Below are 22,416 nucleotides of genomic sequence, written 5' to 3' on the forward strand. Positions count from 1 at the left end.
GACCATTGGTATCCAGTAAGATCCCACAAAATAAAGAATAAATAATGACAATAAGAGGAAAACAAACATGGGTAGAGCAGCGCACACGGTCGCCCAATCACTTGAGGTCCTCCATGAAACACAGCCCAACCTCTAGAATAGGGCCCAAGGGTTAGACTCTGGTGGTCCACAAATTTTACCTGAGCTTCATTTTGGGGTCAAATGTATATCCAACTTAAACTTGTAAAGCACAATATATTTCTACCAGTCCAGAATATGTAAATTCAACAATATACAACATAAAGGTATGCGTATGTGTATATGAATATGTTTATATACATTACATTGATGTTGGTGCTATGAAGTTATCTAACCACCCACCCAGGTGTAGTCTGTCCAAGGAGCATCACCAAGAGGCAAGGCAAATGAGACCCGTTGGATATTTTAGCTTGCAGGAACACAATTTTGAATTTCCAAAGCCTAGACAATTGGTTAGGGCACTTCACCTATCTGTGTTTAGACTAGTTACATGTAACTAGTCATTGGAAGCTCGGCAAATGTTGTCAATAATGTAAAGACAACCAAGAATTACCACCAAATTATTATTATAATTTGCAATACAATTTAAACACAGACTGAATCACGTAAAGCTTAATGATTGTATAAACCCAAATCAAAATCGCAGAAGATTTAGACAGTGATTCAATTAGTGCAATAGAGACCAGCCCAAATCCTCATGAGTGTCAGATCCGCAACAATGAAAGGGAAGGAACTTACATCACATGCAACAATAATGTCTTCAATGCAGATTTACAAGAACTCTAAAATCCTAAATACATCAACTATAATCTTGATGACTTACCTTACTGAAGGCACAGTGAGGTTACAATCACGTTTGGCAGAAGTCGACAAGATATATCAACCCAAGTACAAATAGCACCCGTCAGAGGAAAAAAATTCAGGCACCTTGTAAATTTTGATTAGATGCTTCCTTCTAAGAACAGGAAATCCTGCAGTTCATGCAGTCCCACTTACCCGGACATGGAATGGGGGTCCACGACAGAAGATTGGCTCATCAGGTGAATTAGATCTTGCACGAGCCCTAAGAAGGTCATTTGCATCATCAATCACAGCAGCTGCCAAGAGAGTGTACTCGCCAGGAACCAGGAAATACAGAGAGAATGAGTGTTTGATTTCCTGAAGAGGAGGGACCTCCACGGAGACACTATTCAGAACACCTACCAAAAGTTCAGACATTGTTACTTGACAATAACAAAAATGTTGCCTGCATTTATTTAGAGGGTTGGCAAATACATTTCTGTCCAGTAAAACCAGTCAGGAATCATTTTAATTAGTTTCAAAAAATCACATAAGCATTATCATATCATCACCCCTGTACAAGAGAGTTATCAAAATGTTAGTTCAACGTGAAAAATACTGGCTACTATCCAAATTCCTATGTTGCCTGAACTCGGGTGAGGTGTCGGCTATGGGTATGTTTCTTTAAGAGTCTGATTCATCTTAATTCTAACTCAAAGGACCCAAATTCAGGTTTTATGTTTCTTAAATACTTTTATCCTTCTTTGGGTAAATCGTTGCTCACAAACTCATATAGAGAAAATTTTGTGCATAGTCAGCTCGAGAATAAACAAAACTGCGTAGGCCTGCTTAAGGGTGCCGAAATAAGCATGTCCGGCCAGGCACATACCCCACATGGCCCATACCCTTACTAAGGTGTCGAGTGTCTGACTTGGGTACTACAAATCTAGAATAGTCCATATAGAATCCAGACAAGCCACATAACTAGAGACGGATGATATATACAGACTGTCCACTTTAAGCCTCTCACATTCCCTTCTTCGTCTTTTAGCCTCTCGCAAGGCAGGCGTGAGAAGCTAGAAGTGGAATGTGAACATCATATAGGAGTAAAAAATACTGAAAGTTTCCCATATTCTAATGGATAACTGAACATTGAACAAACCTGCCCACAAGACCGTTGCCTTGTTGCTCTCAATGCAGTTCTCTCCAGCAACGTCTCTGCACGCAATGCTGAGACTCATTCTTATCATTTCCTTGGTGTTATTGCGGACCAAAACTTCCATAGGAGTCATGTCATGCGCCAAAACAGAACCTTTAGATGAAGGGGAGTGAACTTGATTATGGAAGTCTTTATTTGGGCTTAGTTTGGCATGTCGATTACAATTCTCAGCAAGCCTAAATCCAAATGTCAATGGATCTGGTAGCAGGACATCCATAACGGATGTCTGAAGGGCTGCCTGTATTGCATCCTTAATATTCAATTCTCCAGAGCTGTTCCGTCCAGATTGCCACCTTACTTTAATTCGGGAAATCAAGTTCTTGATAGAAGCATTGAGTTCAGCCTTGGCATTCTTCTCTGAGAAACTCGAACTTCTACTTGTGGTGGACCCATTCTGGGAATCCTTCACAAAGAAGGATCCATCTAGAATTGGCAACTTAAAATGCTCTAAAGGTATTAGTACCCTTGCAGTATAATCCCTGTCGATTCTTGTTTTAGGGTAGCCAAACTCAGCCGTATGACAGTCTACACAAGAACTATGCTCAACACTAGGTTTCTCCAGCTGGACAGAAACGCTAATCTCAAACACAACATCAGTAGGGTTAGAGAGCTCAAGTTCAAGAAAGCGTAGTCCCCAACTCCCCCTGTACGGGTCAATCTTAACTAAACTATCGGTTTTGTTTTCCGATGAATTCAGACTCATTACATCTTCAGACGAACCATTTTCCACATTAAGCAATTTCAGAGGAATCTCGCCAACGCGTGCAGGAATTTCCATTGACAGCAAACGAGCCTTCACAAAGGACAAGCCTTGCAAAACACAAATATTTAAGGGAACAACCAGGCGCCTACCTGGGGGAACAGAGGGCTCATCTGTAGTTGGTCCTCCAGAACTCACTGATGACCCTGAACATGAAAATTAAAATGAGTAGCCAATAGGAACAAGCTTATTTTCACAACATCATTTGCCAAAAAGCTATTTACGGTTCAAGCTATGCTGTGCCAAAAAGAAGTGCTGCATAAGCCATGAGTAATTCACAAACTAGATTCATGAGTATTGTCACTAATGAGAAGAACAAACATGATGTCTCAGTTTAGGAATGAACAATGGAATTCCCTAAGATAAAGGAGAGAAACCTTATATTAGGCCCTTCCGCCTTTTTAGGCGCGATTATCAAGATTTATGGAATCTTGACAAATTGATGAAATGGGAGCATTTAAAAAATGGTATCATGTTGTTCTTGACTGCAGTTTCCATCTAGATTCTTAGAGACAAGCTTGTTTCAAGGGAAATGGACTTTCAACAAGTGAAAAACAAAAAGACACTCCCCAATCCCCATCTGTTTGACTGGGCTAATAGTGGATGATTATATTACCCCATAGAATAGGTAATCCCCTCAGACTAATGGTGAGGGGAGTAATGCCACATCCCCAAAGGTATTGTGCATCCCATGTTTTGTGCGACAACATATCCTATGGATACATAATCCTGAATGCCAAAACTCCAACCAAACCAGGGGTATGTGGTCCCTTTAAATATATATAATCCAATCGGATTCTTTAACCCGGACAATCAAACAGGGGCCGATGGAATATCATCTTAACCTTGGCCAGCTTGAGAAATACCTGCATAGTGGATCAACAACATCGGGCTGCTTAAATCCTTGGCTTGCCTCCCTGTGCTTCCGAATAAATTTTTGCCAGCACTATCAGCATCTACTAAGCCAAGCTGCCAGGCTTTTAAGGTAATTGGTATTGTCACTTCTGCACCAGGTTTCAAAGGAAGGGCGTGTTTTAAAGCTTCATAAGCGAATGATAACACAGAATCTTGGTTTTTTCCTGATATTGATATGTGCGCCTGCTCAACTGGAACTGTTCCAGCATTCCCCAAACTAATCCATACATCACGGATCTCACCTTCATATAAGATGAGAGCTCCATCACCACCTACCACATGTGACACCAGTAATGGCAATGGGGGCACGACTGAAATATTTGGAACTGCTACATTTTTTAACTTTACAGAACCACAGCAGCGGAAAGGGTCAGAAATAACAAGACCTTGTGCTGCTCCGAGGAGCAAGTTATCAACATCCTTGAAAAGGTGTTCTGTAATTACACCGAAACAATGAACAAGGCATCCAGGAATTGCAATTGGCCCCACTTTAGTTGGAATTCCGGATAATGTGATCACCTTTGAAGAATTAGGAGGGAGATTTACACTAATGGGGAAAGCATCAAAGTTTCCAGAATGCACTGACAGATAGATACTATCTACCATTAGGTCGAAGCCACAGGGGTTTGCCAATTCCACCAGCACCTGGACTGGTTCTCCAACAACCCAAATCAGCTCATGCTTACTGCCATTATTTGGCTCGCCTTTGCTGAATGGTGTATAGATAAAAGGCCCTGAGGGAGCAGATCCTGCCCACCAATCCTCCCTTGCTGGATTGCGTTTTACGATGTCCATTTGTGAGGGGTGGAGAGGGAAAGAATGCAACCTGAAAACATTTTAGAAGGACAAGAAGATAAGTAATTACAATCCTTGAAAAGTACTACTGATAGGATAAAAAGGCTCTGCCTATGACGTTAGAATACCAATTGAAATATATAGAACCCTCATCGATGGGAAAGACACAGGGCAAGGACTTCCATGCATTTGTGAAACTATAAATTAGTAACGTTCTCCAAAGCTTGGTACTTCTTGGGGATAAAGAAATGTTGCAGAAGACAGAAGTAAACAAGCTCCAGCATCCCGAAACATATATCTGATTCTAGGATGGTTTAGTTTTGGTAAACAATCATTCTAGCGTATGCTGGAGGAACTTATGTGATAGGTCTGCAACCCTTGTACAAAAGGCCTATATCATCTACACATCCATTCACTCAAAGGTCCTTACAAAATCCAAAAAAGAGTCCAAGAATGGATGAAAAATACCTGAGAAAACACATACACAAGTAATAAGTAATCCACTTTCAACTCTATGTAATCTTTTAGTTTCAGTGTGTAAAAATTAGTAGCATAAATAGAAAAAGCCTGAGCTCTTGACCCTTGATCCCCCCTTGCAAATGTCAAAATCATATCAAGTACCATGTCATCAATACTCTCATCTACCATTTACCATGTGACCGCTTAAGTAGGTGAAGACCAACACCATACGGTTCTATTTGTGACAAATCAATGTAGCTGAATAGCAAACTATGAACCACTTGCCCTTGTTAACTTGCCCTTTATCGTCAAAAGCTTAAGGTTTTATGAGTTGGGCCCAACAATGTATATCAAGCTATTCGACACCCTTCCTCACTTGCAAGTCCGTCTTGCACGTAGAATGCAAATATCCATAGATAAAGCGAAACAATTTACAACGGAAAACAAATGCAAACAAAGAGACTTGAACTCAAGACCTCTCCCAGCCTAAGCTCTAATGCCGTGTAAAGTTACCAGTCATCCAAAAACTTAAGTCCAACAATGCATATCAAGCTATGAAACAGATCTCACTACTGGGAAGAAGATACTACGTTGATAACCCTCCAAAAGCAGCCAGAGTCAATTTAATTGTGTTCGCCTAACTTGGCTGATATCTCTACAAACTAAGTACTGATGGCATCTGCTGCAACATGTCTCTATTTGATATCTCTTCTCTACATCAATCTCTCTTCCATATCTTTTCTTCTGTTCCCTTATCTCTCTCCCGAAACTCTTGTACTCTTTTACAAGTCTTACAGTTCTCTTCCTTCCCTGCTTTATCTGTTTCCTAGTTAGACAACACTATACGAAATTTAACAATAACATGCAATATGCTAAGATGGAGTGTCAAAAGACCTACCATTTAGTATGCGTGGGAGTGTATGTAGACCACACACTAGACAACTACATGGCATATTGTTCCATGGCGATGCTATTTAAGCTTCCACCTGACAGGTGATCAATATGATTTGGTTATATGTTAGGCCATTTGAGCGCATTTAGAATCTTCAACAAGAGACCATGCCTAGGTACAAGTAATTCACAGATTAGATGATTTGATTCTCATACAATATTGGAGAAATAAAATTCAAAACATGACAAATACCTTATAAAAGGTAAAGCAGGATCAGCGCAGCGAGTTCCTGAAGGGAGTTTCTCGGCAGAATTTGCAAGTGCGCCCTCAAGACCATTTTGCCCAGCAGGAGTAATTAAAGGATAATAAGATCGAAGCAGACGTGCCGCTGCACTCCATGCAGCAAGAGGATCTCCCGCACGAACAGCAGATAACAGTATCTCTCTTAAAACAACCATCTGTATGGTGCTCCACTGGGACTCAAATAGTGAGACTATAGAGTGATGATGCATTTTCCCACCATCAGCTTGAGTTGATCCAATTTCCTTTCATGAAGAAGATATAGTATAAAACATACATTTCAGTTAGTGAACCAGATTTGTTATAACAATCTTAAATCATGACAAGTGGCCGATATAAATGGAAGTGAACCAACAAGCTAGTCATATTGTAATCCAATAAAAAAAAAAAAAAAGGGATATTCCTGCACTGAAATCTCAGAACCTATTATCCCTTAATTTGTAAAAATCGAATACACAACAGACGTTCTATTTTTCTTATTGTATGATTAACAACTGCCCAACAAACAAGCAATTGGAGTAAACATTATGTAGAATCTTTCCTTGCAGCCCTGTCCAGTTGAAGATTTATGGAAAGTTTCTGAAGGGGAAACAAAATGGGTGATTCTCTGCACATACTGAACAGGTATACTTGTCACACTCTGTCAAACATAACTACAAATACCCGGAGGGTTTCCTGACAATGTGGTAACCTCGTAGATTGTGATTCAGTTTTCCATTCCTGATATTTGCTTTTGAGTTGAATATTTGCAACAAAATGATTATCAACAATATGCTTCCCATTTACATCAGGCAATGCCAAACCTATGGTCTCATTTCGGTATACAAAATTGTTATTTAACATAAAATCATCTTTATGCCACTCTAAAAATTGTACCAGAAATCACAATTACTCCAAAAACTGACAAAACTAAATGAGAAAGGAAAATTCCAATATCCATGGCCTCTGGATAGTGTAAAAGAAGGTGATTCACTATCCCTTGCACATTTACAAATTACACATGGAACACAAATCCCATCAAGAACTTCTCTTCCTCTCAAATCAGCAATGGCAAGAACAGCCTCGTGAGGGAAACCACCCTCTCCTGGACCAGGAAACTGCAGATAGAAGAAAGCCATTGCACACCTCCACCCTCTCCTGGACCAGGAAACTGCAGATAGAAGAAAACCATCACACACCTCCCCTGGTTCGTAACTTCTCCAAAATCAGACCACGTAGACTCATATGAGTTCCCAAAAAGGGTCCATGAACCCACTGCACACACCTAGCTACTTTTCTTTGCCCATTAGTTTACTCCTCTAATATGTAAACAACAACAATGAAGAAAAAAGGAGACCAACCCTTTTTTCCCGTCAACTTCTTCACAAGTTAGTCAGGATTTGAATAACTTTTCAAGCAATGTATCCCCAATTGGCACATAATTACAAGAAGATGTCAAATACCCTATTCAGCAGAATTATGAGCACAATAGTTACACAGCACTACATTCTTTGTTCGCATTTTCCCCAAAAACAAAACTCAAGCAGATCAGATGCAAGCCTGGTGACAAACCGACAGATGAACCAAGACTAGTGGACCTACAGCCACTCCAGCGGTCCTAATTAGACCACCCACTGCAAAGCATCGGTGTCAAATGTGGAGTTTTGATCTTGTTGAAATTTGCAGTGCTATAAGTTACGGAGTATTCATTAGAGACTCCAAAATAAATTGGCAATAGCTTCCAGAATATTGCAGACATCAATCTTTTGCATTTTGTTTCAATTGTCTTAAGTGTAATAAAATGGCTGCATATTCATTAGCTCCAACAGTTTATTTTGCTGGATGCCTGGATCAGCATGACAGCATCGGATTTCTTAATTATGAAACTTTGCATCCTTCCCCTGTCCAATTCATTTTTATTAGGCATCTAAGGCCCCGTTCCATATCCTCAAAAAAGTACTTATTTCCATATAAGTACTTTTTTTGCAATTTTCAAGCTTAAAAATAATGGGCTTTCTTAAATCTAAAAATATGCAATATGGATCTTGTTTGAAAGATCTCGATAACATCTTTTAAACAATGCAAAAAAAAATTGAAAATTTATTTTTGTAAGCACATTATTTTTAAGCTTGAAAATTGAAAATAAGTAATTATTTTTTAAGAAGGTTTAGTGGAATGGGTAATCAGGGTGCGATGTCTCCATGAAAGTACTTGTACCCGTAAGCCTAGCAGTGATGGCCACTAGAAGGCCTGATAAATCTAGACCACGTATCATTAATCAAAGCTCATATTATGCCGGCGACAGCGATTTAAATGCTTAAAAAAGAAGGAAAAGAAAGGATAGAAAGAAAATAATGGTAAAACACAGAAAATGATTATCGCAGCTACCAAAAACTAGAAACAGGGTCGGTGTATATCACACATGTCACGACCACAGCAGTAAAAGATCATCCCTCAATGCAGCAATTATCCCAAACTGTACTTTGAAGACTTACATTGGGATGAGAACTTTTAGCAATAGAGGCTCTACTTTGAACACGGTAGGCTTTTGTGGTCATTGCCAATACTTGCATGGCACTTACAGCAGCCAATCTGCTTTCTTGCTGCAAATACAGCTGAGCTACCTGCCTTGAAAAAAAGGCTGCTTTCCGATGATGGCCTAGGGTTCCAAAAAGACGAGCTATTTCTACATATAGTATTAGTCGGTCACTGGCATCAATCAAAGATTTTGCTCCATCTGCAGCGGCCGTCAACAACTCCGCTACCTCCTTAGCCAGCTCGTGCCTATTTATATACAAAAACATGATGTGAAAACCCAAGATTATAAAGAACCTAAGAAGCACGGCCACATTTACCAGCCTCATGTATCTGTGTCCGACACATGTCGGTCACAGACACGACACTCTCCGAACAGGTATTGGACATGCCTAAATACTTGTCCACTGCATATATTATACTTCTTTGATTTAGACAAATGTGGATGCGCTAGAACATGCTGGCAACACTCTTGGAACATGCTAAGGACACATTAAAATGTCTCTGACATTTATATAAAATCATAACATACCTCTATAATACAATTACACTTTACATTTGATGTGTCCCCGACATGTCCGTGTCCTAATTTTCAGAGAAATGACGTATCCGCGTATCCGTGTTGTGTCCGTATACCAGTGTTCTAAAACAAGGATTTAATCGGTGATTAATCGTTAGCCCGGGGCTTATCCGATTAGGTCCGACTAATGATTAATCACCGATTAGTAATTAATATGCACCGATTAATCGCTTGAAGGTGGCCGACCACCCGACTAGTGCCTAGCGACTTTTAGAACATTGTCGTATACCGTATCTGTGTCCGTGCTTCTTAGTAAAGAACAATAGTAATGGACACCCTTGCTCACGATTTTACTTTTTAACCTGCTCCATAGTTCCCTAACCAAAGAATGTTAAAGGCCGATCGAAAAAAAACCCAAAAAGAATGTAAAAGCAGCTGGAAATCACGCTACACAATCTGAAGTTAAACTACCAAGATTGGCCGTTAATGTGATGCCTAAGTATTATAGTTTACCCTTTTCTCACAAGTGCACCTGATTGTATAATTAGCGAATAACTGATATCTTCACCTATGCGGCTTGAACTCTTCTAGTTTGCAAAGCATCTCTGTCAACCTTGGTTAAGGCCTAAAGTATACAACATATTTTGTACCTAAAATCCTCCATATTACTATGTACGTCATTTTACCATTATGAGTATGATAATAATCTGATGCAGTAGGATTTAGGGGTATTGTTGTAATTTTAGTGTCTTTAGTGTGTGTAGGGTTTTGAGTCTATAAATAGGTGTTTTGTGCTCTCATTAGTTAATTTTTATGACGTATTGATAAAAGAATATAGAGAGCTTCTACTTCTTGTATCCCATTTTGGGATTTCTCTCTCTTATGAATTTATTCCTTGATTTGGTTTGCATCATTTGGTATTAGAACATCTAGGCTCGATCCCAACCATTCATCTCGCCGGAGATCTCGCTGGAAACCTAAAACGGCGCTGGAAATCTCGCCAGAGCCCCCAAACCACTTGAAATTCTCAAATATGTGCAACCCAAGGCCCTACAACTCGATTTCGACCCTAAAAACTCTCAAATCGACCATTTCGAAGCTGATTTTCACTGTTTCGAACACCCAAAACCCATTTTGGAGCTGAACGGTTGATTCTCTGTACTTTTCAAAGCCCAAAAAACCCTCGAAACCTACAGATCTATGCTCGATTTTGCATTCCGAGACTGACCCAGCCTTTCTCGCACCTGACCCAGCCTTTTTCTAGCTCGTTTCTGCCATTTTGGAGCTCGGAACAGTGACCCACACCTGCAAAGTGCCATTACGATGTTCGAATCACTCGATTAGGGCTCGAACAGCCTTCTTTGGTGCTTGAAATCATGATAAGGGTCTCCAATCTACCTTTTTGGCACTCGAAATTGAATTTAGGGTTGAATTCAGTCAGGGTTAGTCTTGTTTCTTACGATTAGTGTTCATTTCTGCTGTTTGCTTGTGATTTTGAGGCTGTTTGGTACTGAGTTAACTGGGTTTGATCGATTTTGGTTGAGTTGGCTGAGTTTGGGTCTAAAATCACTAAGTTGACAGAGTTCGGTGACTGAGTTGACTGGGTGCATGTTCCTTGGGTTTGATTCGCTTGTTTGGAGTTGATTGTGGGTTTGTAATGGAGTATAGGGCTAGAGGTAGAAGAGGAGGCAGAGGTAGAGGCTTGGTGGTGAATAATGGTGATGGAATTGATAACTTTGGCAACCAAAATCCTTATAGGAATGAGATTGAAGAGTTGAGTACACAAATCGCTACCTTAAACGATAAGGTGCAATTGTTGTTGTTGAAAAGACGAGTTGCTACCTTGATTAAGAAGGTGCATCGTTTACTACCTCATGAAGGTATTGGTGGTTCTCATGGTCAATTAAAAGTCTACTTTTGACTACAAGAAAAAGAACATTGATGAAGACCTTGTCGCATCATGTGGTTTGTGGGGGAGATGATCCTCACCCCGGTTGTGTTTGAAGAGGTGAAGGAACTTGGTTATTCCAAGGATTTTCCCATCTCTGATGGATATCCAAGAGAAGATCTTCTTGAAGATGATTGTGTAGTTGAGTTTGAAGATGAGTGTGAAGATATACCCATCTTTGATGAGTCTCCAAAGGAAGACTTTGGAGATGACTTTGAAGACATTCCCATCTATGATGAGTATTCCAAGTGAGGATGTTCATGTTTCTACCTTTGAATGTGAGAAACTCTCACATGAAGATGTTGAGGACGATCCTGTCTTTGGGGCTGAGGTGATTTAGATGGCATTCCCATATGTGACAAGTTTGAAGAAGGGTTTGGTGAGGATGAAGAGAAAGGAGGACTTATCCTACCGATCAATGAGCCTTTGTTGACACCTATGGAAGATAGTGGGCAAGTTTTGGAGGCAAGCCATAATGTAGAGGGAAGGTATGACTTTGAGATAGATGATTACTTCCAACACCTTTCTTCCAAGTTATTGATAGATCAAGAGATGCAAGATGCACAAGTTTGTGTTGTGGTGGTGCACGAACAAGTTCCAAAGTTGCCAAAAGAGGGTGTAGACTACTTGGTGCTTGAAGATTCTTTGGGTATGGTTGTCATTCGAGCAACCCTAGGGTATGAAGTGAAGTTAGACTTTTGGCATTTCGTGTTGGATGATTTTGATTCTTGGTGTGCGTTGGGAACAAGAGTCATGGCCTATTACTTTGATGTGTTTCTACACAAGAGGCATGCCAAGTGGGTGATCTATTTGCACATAAGGATGGACGCGGTGGATGTACACAAACGAGAGCTCTTACTGAAGATGGGTTATTGCATGAGGGTGACGTGGATCAACGAAATGCAGCCACATGCCTACTTTGGAGCTGCATAATAAATACTTCTATTGTTTTATGTTTTCTTCATTTAGTTGTCTTGTGTCTTGTTGTCCAACTTGAGGACAAGTTGTTTTCCTTAGAGAGGGTGTATGATGCAAGAGGATTTAGAGGTATTGTTGTCATTTTAGTGTCTTTAGTGTGTGTAGGGTTTTGAGTCTATAAATAGGTGTCTTGTGCCCTCATTAGTTAGTTTTTTTGATGTATTGATAAAAGAATATAGAGAGCTTTTGCTCCTTGTAGCCCATTTTGTGATTTATATCTCTTATGAATCTAACCCTTGATTTGGTTTGCATCATAATCCAAGAGGCATATAATCTAGCACACTCTAGGTATCTCTGGACGTGAGGATCAGATGAATCCGACAACGGGACCTATACCCACATCTACCTAGTCTATGTAACATAGGTAAGGTGATAGCATAGTGCAGAGATGAAAGAAAACTATTACAAAACGTAACAATTGTAAGCTTATTCCGGTGAATGATACTTAAGACATTAACTCCTACCACAGTCATATTTCAACAATCTTAAAAATTAAGATCCATATGGAAGTCAAATCTAAAACCAAAGCTTCAAAAAAAAAAAAAAATGCTCAAATTCTAAAAGGTCGATTTTTTGGTTTGTCAATATGATCAAGTTGAGCTTCACAACCAAATTCGACATGATATATTAAAAGAACTGTGCCAAACTCCATGTAACAAAAACGGATAGCCAATTTTACTAATTGCACTATACTAATTTCCACAAATCCAAATCTCCAATAATTATCGTATCCAACATCTACAAAGGACTAGATTTACGTGGATGCTTGGTGTTTTTACAAACAGGACAATGAGATGACAGGTAAACATACAGAATCTACCATTTTCTTCCCACGACAAGATATAGGCCAAATGACAGGTAACAAAGTCATTCTAGCAATATATGAATCTCATACTTGAGGAACCCCTCTATACAATATACAGCATCAAAGGTTCCAGCAAGCTATCCCCATCCCACAGGGTGGATACATATACAAGCACAAAAATATGCTGCCATCATAGCTGTATGTGAAAGTATAGACAGCCTACCTACAGAGAAATCTTGCCAACTTCAATGTAGCCTCAAGTTCAAAGCTTATTGGGGACACTCTGCACAAAAAATTATATTAAAGAAATCAGTCAAGAGGATTTTACATCTGATGACATGATTAAACAGCAAATGGCAAAAAACTGCAAGCAATTTGAAGTATCAAAAAAAACAAAAAACAAAACCACTACAAATATTTGTCATCTGAATAGCAGTATGTCTCAAACTTATATATATAATTAGATTATGTACTAAATTAACAATATTAGCACACCACACAATGAAAATAAAGAACTAAATTATATTAAGCTTTTATTAAGGACAGAAAATTAAATAACTGCCGATTGTTTGCATGTTAATCAATTTCAGATGATGACAGCACAGGAGACATTTGTTGGCTTGGTAAAACATCATAATGAACTAGCTAGCAATGGAGATAGGAATTACAGAGGATGAATCAAAGAAGACGGTGGAGCATAAAGCAATAACATCTACTAACGAATCCAGACCCAGATTCGTACTAGGGAAAATATGGATTGCCCTCTACTATGAGACAAGGATTTCCTGTACCGTGTGCCAAGACATTGTGCTTCTACTTCAGCTGAGAACGAAATTTCTGTTTTCCACAAGCCTATGTCTTTTGAATTTGTTTAGTTACCAATTGCCCCAAAAGCTTAAGCTGTTAGGAAATCGAACGGCCTAATTAAAAATCTCAGAAAGATGATCAGGAACTTAAAAGCTTCTAACAAAGTATCAAACATTTATAACACAAACAGAGAAAAGAGCTTAAGAAGCAGTTTTTCTATACATCTTTTTTTATTGCTATTTTTTCGTTCCATTAGAGAACGGGTCATGATCCCAATACCTCATGGGTACCGGTTGTTTAGGGTAACCTCAAGGTCAAGGGTATGGCGTAATTTAAGAAGCACAGTACGGACATAGGACAAGAATAAGACATGACACGCACACGCCAGAATGACATTTCCAAAAATATCAAGACACGACGAGATGGGACACATCAATTGGAAACTATGTAACTATGAATATATTCCTTCTTAATGTTGTACATCACAAACATTGATCTTTCATCATACCAAAACACTAAGTTATAACTTTCACATTCTGAAGACTGGAAAAAAGAAGTGTTAAAAAGAGAACTCAATGTGTAATTTGGAAATTACTTTCTTGAAAAAAAAAAGAGAGGAAGTTTTGAGATTTAGATTTCATAAAGTAAGAACCAAAAAGAAGAAACTACTCCAGACAAAAATATATTGCATCCATTTTACATTCAGATAGGAAGCAATTTTCTTTTTCTCAGAATTGCAATGTCACTAGGTTGTGTCTAAGTGCAGGACACACGTGTCCCCCAAGTCTCCGAAGTGTGTCCTGTAATAAAAAATAACATATAATATACACCATTAGACAAGTGCCTGACATGTGCTAGGGAGTATTTGTGTGTGGGACACACCACCTTCTTAAAGGTGTACATGCTTCTTGGGGTAAAATTTTCCCTTACATCTAATAATCAAAACATTATTCTCCCCAGAATTTCTTGAATTTGGAACTTCATGTTGTAATGACAATGTTTAGAAAATGCATATCGCCCAGTATAGAGAGACAGAGAGAAAGAAAAAGGGTTCGGCCAAGCACCTACGCAATTTGAAATATTTGGTCTGTGCCAAACCATTTACCATAATAGCGCCAAATTTTAAACAAGTCAGAGTCGTAATACGTGATTAGGCCTCCAGATCTGATAAATGCAGACCAATTTTTCAATTTGCAGCTTCCAACACCCGAAGTTCTGAGCTATACTTCATATCCCTATACCTGATTCTACCTTAACTCTTCTGAAGATGAAAAGAAAGGTAGAAGTAAGCCGAAAGCAGAAACACATTCTTGGAATATTGGTTGAAAGCAGAAACATATTGGCATTGGTTGCTGTTTCATTCCTATCTTTCTCTTGTTGAGATGCCTTTGTTGCCACATTTCCCCTCTGCATTTTAGTTTACCAACCTCTTAATTTAAATTTACATACTATATTTCATTATTTCCCAGCTCATGATCCTAAGTTATGGAGGGGTGTTCACATCATCAATTAGATAACTGCTAAGATGGCTTTGTTGCCTGTTGCCACAATTACATCACTAGTTCTCAACTCATTATCCACAGTTAGGGAGGGGTGTTCGGGTCATGAATTACACAACTGTTGGAGCATCACGACAACTTCAAAGAATTTTAACCAAAAGTAGTCAAGGATGAAAATATACCTCTGGGCATTGTCTTGTATAAATGACTTCCTATAGTGCAAGATAACACTATCATACCGGAACTTAACCTCATCCTCTAGAGCCGGATCGTTCTGGCCCATTCGGTCGACCTAAGAACACAAAGAACATTACACATATCCGTGCAGAATATGATGGCACATGAATATAATATAATGTACAAAGCATGTATACAGGGAATAATAATCAGTCAATCTAAAATCACTGATAACTTCTATGTGAGCCATCTGACCATCATATATATCAAACCCATATAATCAGGTTCCAGGATGGTTCAAAACATTATGTCACATAAAACTCCCTACAATTGAATTGGGCTGCATTTCTCAAGATATAAGTACCTTCCCTAGGATCCCCAACGAAAGATAAGGGAGATTTGTAATTTCTAATGGCTAGTGGTGGACATAGGATTCTTGATGCGGGGGGACTAAATCACGTGTATTCATAAATTAACAACAAAATATCATCCTCATATATTAATAACAGACTTTTGAGGGGACCGACCTTCATAATTTTCACAAACAAAACCCAAAATGTAGTAGAAATATTGCGATAATTGAGAGGTGTGTAGGGACCGGCCCCCGCTTGCACCCCCGTCAGTCAGCCCCTGCCAGCATGGCCTACAAGCGATGTCACATAATCAAATCTGGGGTTGAGTCAAGTGTAGCTTTTACTTAAGCTGCTTGGTGTATTTTTCCATGTGTTTTTTTGTGTTTTAGATGTCCAATGTCCTTAGGCGTTTAGTTGGGCGTTACTTTGCAATTTCTTTATTTTTTAATTTAGTTGGGCCTTAAATTTTATGGTTATTTTGACCAATGATGTGGAGATGTCCACATATTGCAGTCGATCTCTGTGGTTTGACATGACCCTAGAAAGTGGTGACCCCTACAAGCCTAATTCTTATCTCATTTGAAGGGAAAAAATGACGATTGAATGGATAAAACACTGACTGCCGGTTTCTTGGTCTCCTTCCTCTCTTTCACTACTTTCTTCCTTCGGATATGTGTCTTCCCAGCTCGTGCTGCTGCTGCTTCGCTTCTCTGCTGTCTATAAGTTCCTTCTCAGCACCTCTCTTCTTCTTATCTGTTTTATCTTCTTCTGGTTCTTCCTCTTCTCCGGTGTTGATCCTTCTCCTTTTCTGCTGCTTCTTTTCTTCTGATACTTCTGTTTTCTTAAGACTTACTATCTTCTCTGCAGTTGAAACCGCTGCAATCATATTCTGTGTCTCTTATTTATTTTCTATCTTCTGCATCACAAATGCCCTGCTGTCGTTTTCTTCCTTTGCTAATCTATCTTTAACTACCAATACATTGCTGCTGCTGCAGCTGTTGCTTCCAATTCATTTCCCACATCACTTGGTGTCACATACTTCTCTGCAAGGATTTTGTCATTTGAAGAACTATTGACAATTGCTTGACAGTTGTTGATTTAGTTTCATTTAGAGGTTCACTCTGATTGACTAATGTTTCTATCTTTTTTGAGATTATATACCAGCAGAATTTTTGCAGTTTGACTATCAGTGAAGCACTGCAATGTAAGTTGACATTATTCAGGTTTTGTAAACCTAGGACTGCACAATGGATTATAAACTGAAGCAAGTACTGTTAACGGAATTTTCTAAGTCGTTTCATAGGGTTATGGGCTGTTCTTGTTGGTGAAATACTATAGCAATAGCCAATCTGTATACAGAACATATCTGAGGGCTTCAATTCCATAGAATTCGAAGTTTTGAGTAACTCAGATTATTGTGTTGAGCTTTAATAATCATTGCTTTTAAGCCAATAATCGGTCTATCGAGGCTTACCCCTTTCCTCTTCACTCACTGAAAAAATATAAGCATGCTGATAAAACATTTAGATTGCTTTTCACCCTGTCTATAAAACATTAAACACACAAGATACTTCCAGACACATCTCTAATTATTTATCAATTCATAACCCTGTTCAAAACAATTTGCGGCAAAATACAATCATGGGCACCATATGAAAATAACAAAAGATGTAAAAATGTAAACAGCAAGCCAATAGCATCAATATCATATGAGCACTCAAATACGAGTGAGGGTTTATCTCGTAAATTTTTCACAACACAACCTTGTATTATCGGCTTTCCTAGAGTATGCTTACCAGCAAGGCACAAACACTGCCCTCCAATGCCCCAGCATACCAAAAGTAATCCCCAGTCAACCTGGCAAGTTCCAATGCAGTTGAATAATGGGCATTGGCATCAACCGGTGATCCTGCCAATAAACAATAATCCCCAATAGTTTTTTGTGCCCTGCCAAGTCTACGCTTTTTTGCCTTAATCACCTACAATTTTGGAGATTAAGTAGCAATATTCAGGGCGCATGGCATATCAACTAAAGGCCAAATAGAGAATAGGAAAACCGGGAGCAATTTTAGAATTAAAAACTTCAGACACCTAAAACATAAACCTCCTCTGAGCTGAGACTGGCTTGAGAATCTAAAGGTGTTTTGAGAATAGTTCCGCCCGATTCAGCTTGAAGAACCCACTTTTCGAATTCCATCAGCAATGAGGCAGCAACATCTTGCATCATGGTGAGTAAATGGAGCTCCTGAGTTTGACGATCAGCAGGTGGAAATAGAACCAAGTTGCCTTCTCTTCTATTGTTATCCTCTAGCTGCAACATAACAACAGTAAGCAACTACCCATGCCACTGAAAGAGTCAAATTCAAGGATGTGAGAAGTTTCTTTAAAGTATCCAAAAAGAGAACCCAAATACCACCAAACTAGGACTCTTTGTTCTGCCCATGTCATGTTCTAAACAATCCTTGAGAATCATAAGGCGAGCGATAACTAGAAGAAATAACAAACAGTTTAGATATGCGTTAATTGAAAACCAGATAGGAGCAAAACAAACCAGCCAGGAACCCAAACTCTGGGAATAGATTTTTCAAGAGCTGTTTCATTTATGCTTCAGCAGACAGCACACACAACACAGGAACCGAAAACTTTGTACAATTTGTCTATGGTGTGTTTACCCATGTCATGTCCGTGGCGTGTTTAGCCAACATATTACATGTCTAACACACGTTTGTTCAAATCTCATAGGAACCACGCCTTCCTAGTCCTTCAAATTTCATCGTCTAGTAACTTTATATCCTCTTTAACTAAGATTGTTATCAACGTCTCATGATGTCCTTTCTTGGTAGTTGTTTCTAAATGCGATATATCAACATACAGGCTTGTAGATCGCTGGATTCGTAATGGCATTGCATCACAAATCTGTTTAACCTGCATTTCGAGCATGAAATGCAACAACAGCTAGTGGAAAAGAAAGAAAACACCATGAGAGAATTAGGTTTCACATCAAATCTCTCCAAAAAAAAAAAAAACCAAACCATTAAAAACGCATCTCACACAAATAGATCTAATAAGAAAACATATTTTCCCCTTTGCATTGTGAGATTTGATGAGAAACACAAAGAATCAATAGCGAAAATAAAACCTTCTTTTTCCTCCATTTCAATTCCTTGCCCACCATTTCTCACCTCCTTTCGCTATTCAAACAAGTAATAAGGATTCATTCTTTCATGTTTCTGTTCCCAACCCGTATCACATTCCAAAGATGCTGTTTTACTAGGCAGTGGAAATATTCATGCCTCATTACCAGTCTAACCCATCAATCACGGCCTTATAATTCACGAAAGGAAGTGGATCCTCTCCAGTCCATGTTTTGGACCGGAAGAGAGTCAAAATCTGAATTGTCCAATACTGAAATCAATTTCAATGGTAGCACGGTTTGAATGTGCTCAGAGATTCTTTGCTGGAATAATTGAATTATTCACGTGAAGGGTCCCTCAGCAGAGCTGATAAAAAAAAAGGTCCCTCAGCAGATCTGAATCATTGATTTCCCAATGTATAATCCAGATGTGGACTGTTTCCTCCAGTCCAAGACTTGGACTGGAGAGGATCTGATCTTTCACGAAAACGACAAAAGAAACAATTGAACAAACCGAACCGAACCTGAGAATCGCCGGGGCAGAAAGCGAAGCAACGCTGGACGAGGGAGGACGAGTACCCCTTACACGCGGCGGAGAACTGGTCGGCGACGGAGCCGAGATCGGGCGAGGAGGGGCAGTGGCAGATGCCTATGACGGCCAGGATTTTACGGTGGGACTGGAAGTCCTCCCAGGGGCTGGGCGGGGAGCCGCCTACGATGAACTTGAAGCGGAGGCAGCTGCCGCCGCCGCCGGGGGAGGAGTCCCCCCAGGGCTGGTGGGCGAAGGGGCTCTTCTGGTGCTCGGTGTAGAAGGAGGAGATCGTGGAGAGGTCGATCTTGTGGTGGAGGAACAGCATGGATGCGTAGTCGCGGAAAAGCAGGGAAGGGATGGGGCCGATCGGGAGGACGGCGATGCGGATCATGCGGCTTGTCTCGATGCTCACGTCTGGCTCCATCGCCGACAAGGAGAGAGAGAGAGAGAGCTGTTACTGTAAGGAGCACCGGAAGAGCTAAGGATTTTGACAGGGCGGTCGAAAGAAATGGTGGGTTTGGCTGCTAAGGCCCGTTACAAAGCACCTATTTATAAAATAAAATAACAACTTATTTCATATTTTTAAATAAAAAATAGTGTAAATGAAAGATATGTTTTTTGATTTTTTTGTATTATTCAAAAGATTTCAATGAGATTTATTAAACAAAATTTATATTGTTAAACAAATTATTTACGTAAATATATTATTTTTTAATTTGAAATTATCTTTTTAAAAAATAAGTATTTAATTTAGGTTATAGAACTAAGAGCACGTAGATCCAATTAGGCAAAAAATTGAGCCAAAATTTTCGGTGAACAATACACATTTTTCCTTTTAACTATCATATCTCTTTTAATACTACACCAATACAATTTATTTTACATATTCTCTATTAAAATAATACTTTCTTTTTCTTTTTCATCTTTTTTTTCCACTATTATTCGTCTTGTTGTAGGAGGGAAGAGAGGCTAGAAGAAAGAGAAAATAGTATTAAATGTATAAAATAGTGAATAATTCTTAGGTAAATTTACTTAAGTACTGTTGCAAAATTTATTTTACCTAATCTCAAAAGGGGCTATTGCTGACCTGATGCAATGCTTATTTTGAATTTTTTTATAGGTAAAATACCTAAGATGCTCTCTTACCTAATCTAGTGTACAGGCTCTAAGGCCCAGCTAACAAAAAAAGGGCTAAAAACTTGCATTTTACCATGATGTTCACGTTAACAAAAACCCATGTTCAGTACATGTTGATTCATTAAGAACTTTTTCTACTTTTCGGATTTTTTTTCGTTTTTCTCTTTATTCAAAATTTTTTTTTGCCTTTTTAGTTTTACACCAATTTTTTATGACTTATTAATTCATCTCAACGAGATCGGAAGTTTAAAAAAAAAAAAACACTTTTAAGTAAAAAAAAATAAAAGTGGTTATTTTCTAAAATATTTGGGTAAAAGTAAAAAAAATTACTTTTCCGATTTATTTCATTGAGACGAATCAATAAGTCACAAAAGTTTGTCATTGAACTAACAAACGCAAAAATAAATAAATAAGGACAAAAAATACTAAACGAGTCTTTAGATCCCAACCTTTTTTTTTAGCGTTGGTTTTAAAATAATCCTCTACATATTATTTCTACCCAATCTTTTGTAAAATAGTCTTGACCATATTAATTCGGACAAAAAAACACATGGCTATGAGAACTGGGCTATAGGAACTGTTTATGAGAATTATCTTTGAATACTGAGCTATGTGAACTGAAAAATATACAGTTCACATAGCCTCACTACACACAAAAATACATAATTCACATAGCCCCAGTACACACAATTTATATAGTCCATTACATAGTTCACATAATAAAAAATATACACAGTTCACATAGCCTCACCAAACATTAAAAATACACAATTTACATAACCCCTACACACAGTTGACATAGTCCATTACATAGTTCACATACATGATTTACATCCACAGTTCACATATACTACTATTATTCCCACCACCACCACAATTTGTAAAAAAAAGCATAATAGATACACTAATGTTGTGTTTAAATGAGTTTTTGAGAAATTTTTGAGGGTTATGAGTGGAGAGAGAAATAAAGGTAATAATTGGAGAGAGATAGAGAGAGAAATGAGAATAATGATTGAAAATATGGGTGAATAATGATTAGAAGTAGGAGTAATGAGTGTTTTTTGAGTTGATAATTTTTTTTCAAAAAATAATCCAAACACAACATAACCAATCCATCAGTAATGGCGAAGAAAACGACGGTCATAGCGTTTGTGGACACCTCCCCGAAGGGGCGTTGCCTAATAAGCACTCGATAATACAATGTAGGGTGCGCTAGTTATCTAGTTTTAGTTAATTTAAGCGTTATTTAGTTGTTTTTAATTGTTTTTACTCGTAAGGTATTTTAATTTCGTTTTGTAGATAAATCGTTCAAAACAAGGATTTTTTAGCCAAAAGCTTGTCATGGATATTCAAAGATCAAAAAGGACCAAGAACGGGATCATCGGAATCCAAGTCAAAGAATTCAAGGACCCGAAGATGACCCGTCGGCTAGAGAATGCAAGCCAAGGATCAAGAAGCATGTGCTGGGATAGATGCTCGGTACCGGTACCTTGGATTTTAATCCATCGGTACCGAGTAGCTTATGAAGGCAGTCAAGCGAAGCTCGGTATCGGTAGAAGGGAATTGTTCCTATCGGTACCGAGTAGGTTACAACGGCAACTTAAGGCATTCACTATCGGTACCGAGGGTTTCAAGAGGGGATTTCTGGAGCATTTTGAGAATATTTAGTGCACGAATCTTGGAGATATAAATAGGAGTGATGTCATTGTACAAACAGTTTGTGTATTGCATAATTTAGATCTAGCCTAGATTTACTTGCTTTTTAAATTGTTCTTCATTGTTCTTCAATTTTCAGCACTTTAATTCTAATTTCATGCTTTAGTTAATTAGTTTTTGCTACTTTTGTCTTCTTTAAAGTTGTAGCCGCTACTCCGA

At 38.7% G+C, this 22,416-nt stretch overlaps 1 protein-coding gene across 1 annotated transcript; it reads right to left on the reverse strand.

Annotated features, from left to right (window-relative positions):
• Positions 1-619: 619 nt before the first annotated feature.
• On the reverse strand, positions 620-19,922 carry LOC131334142 (trafficking protein particle complex II-specific subunit 120 homolog). The gene is made up of 10 exons (XM_058369019.1): positions 19,397-19,922; positions 17,844-18,050; positions 17,536-17,718; positions 15,392-15,501; positions 13,127-13,186; positions 8,613-8,901; positions 6,091-6,383; positions 3,644-4,518; positions 1,961-2,923; positions 620-1,217 (listed from the first exon to the last, which is right to left on the reverse strand). The coding sequence occupies exons 1-10, from the start codon at positions 19,826-19,828 to the stop codon at positions 997-999; spliced, it is 3,633 nt and encodes a 1,210-aa protein (XP_058225002.1). The 5' UTR covers positions 19,829-19,922; the 3' UTR covers positions 620-996.
• Between the last annotated feature and the right edge of the window lie 2,494 nt (positions 19,923-22,416).

Source organism: Rhododendron vialii, chromosome 7a (assembly GCF_030253575.1).
Source record: "Rhododendron vialii isolate Sample 1 chromosome 7a, ASM3025357v1".
Classification (NCBI taxonomy): domain Eukaryota; kingdom Viridiplantae; phylum Streptophyta; class Magnoliopsida; order Ericales; family Ericaceae; genus Rhododendron; species Rhododendron vialii.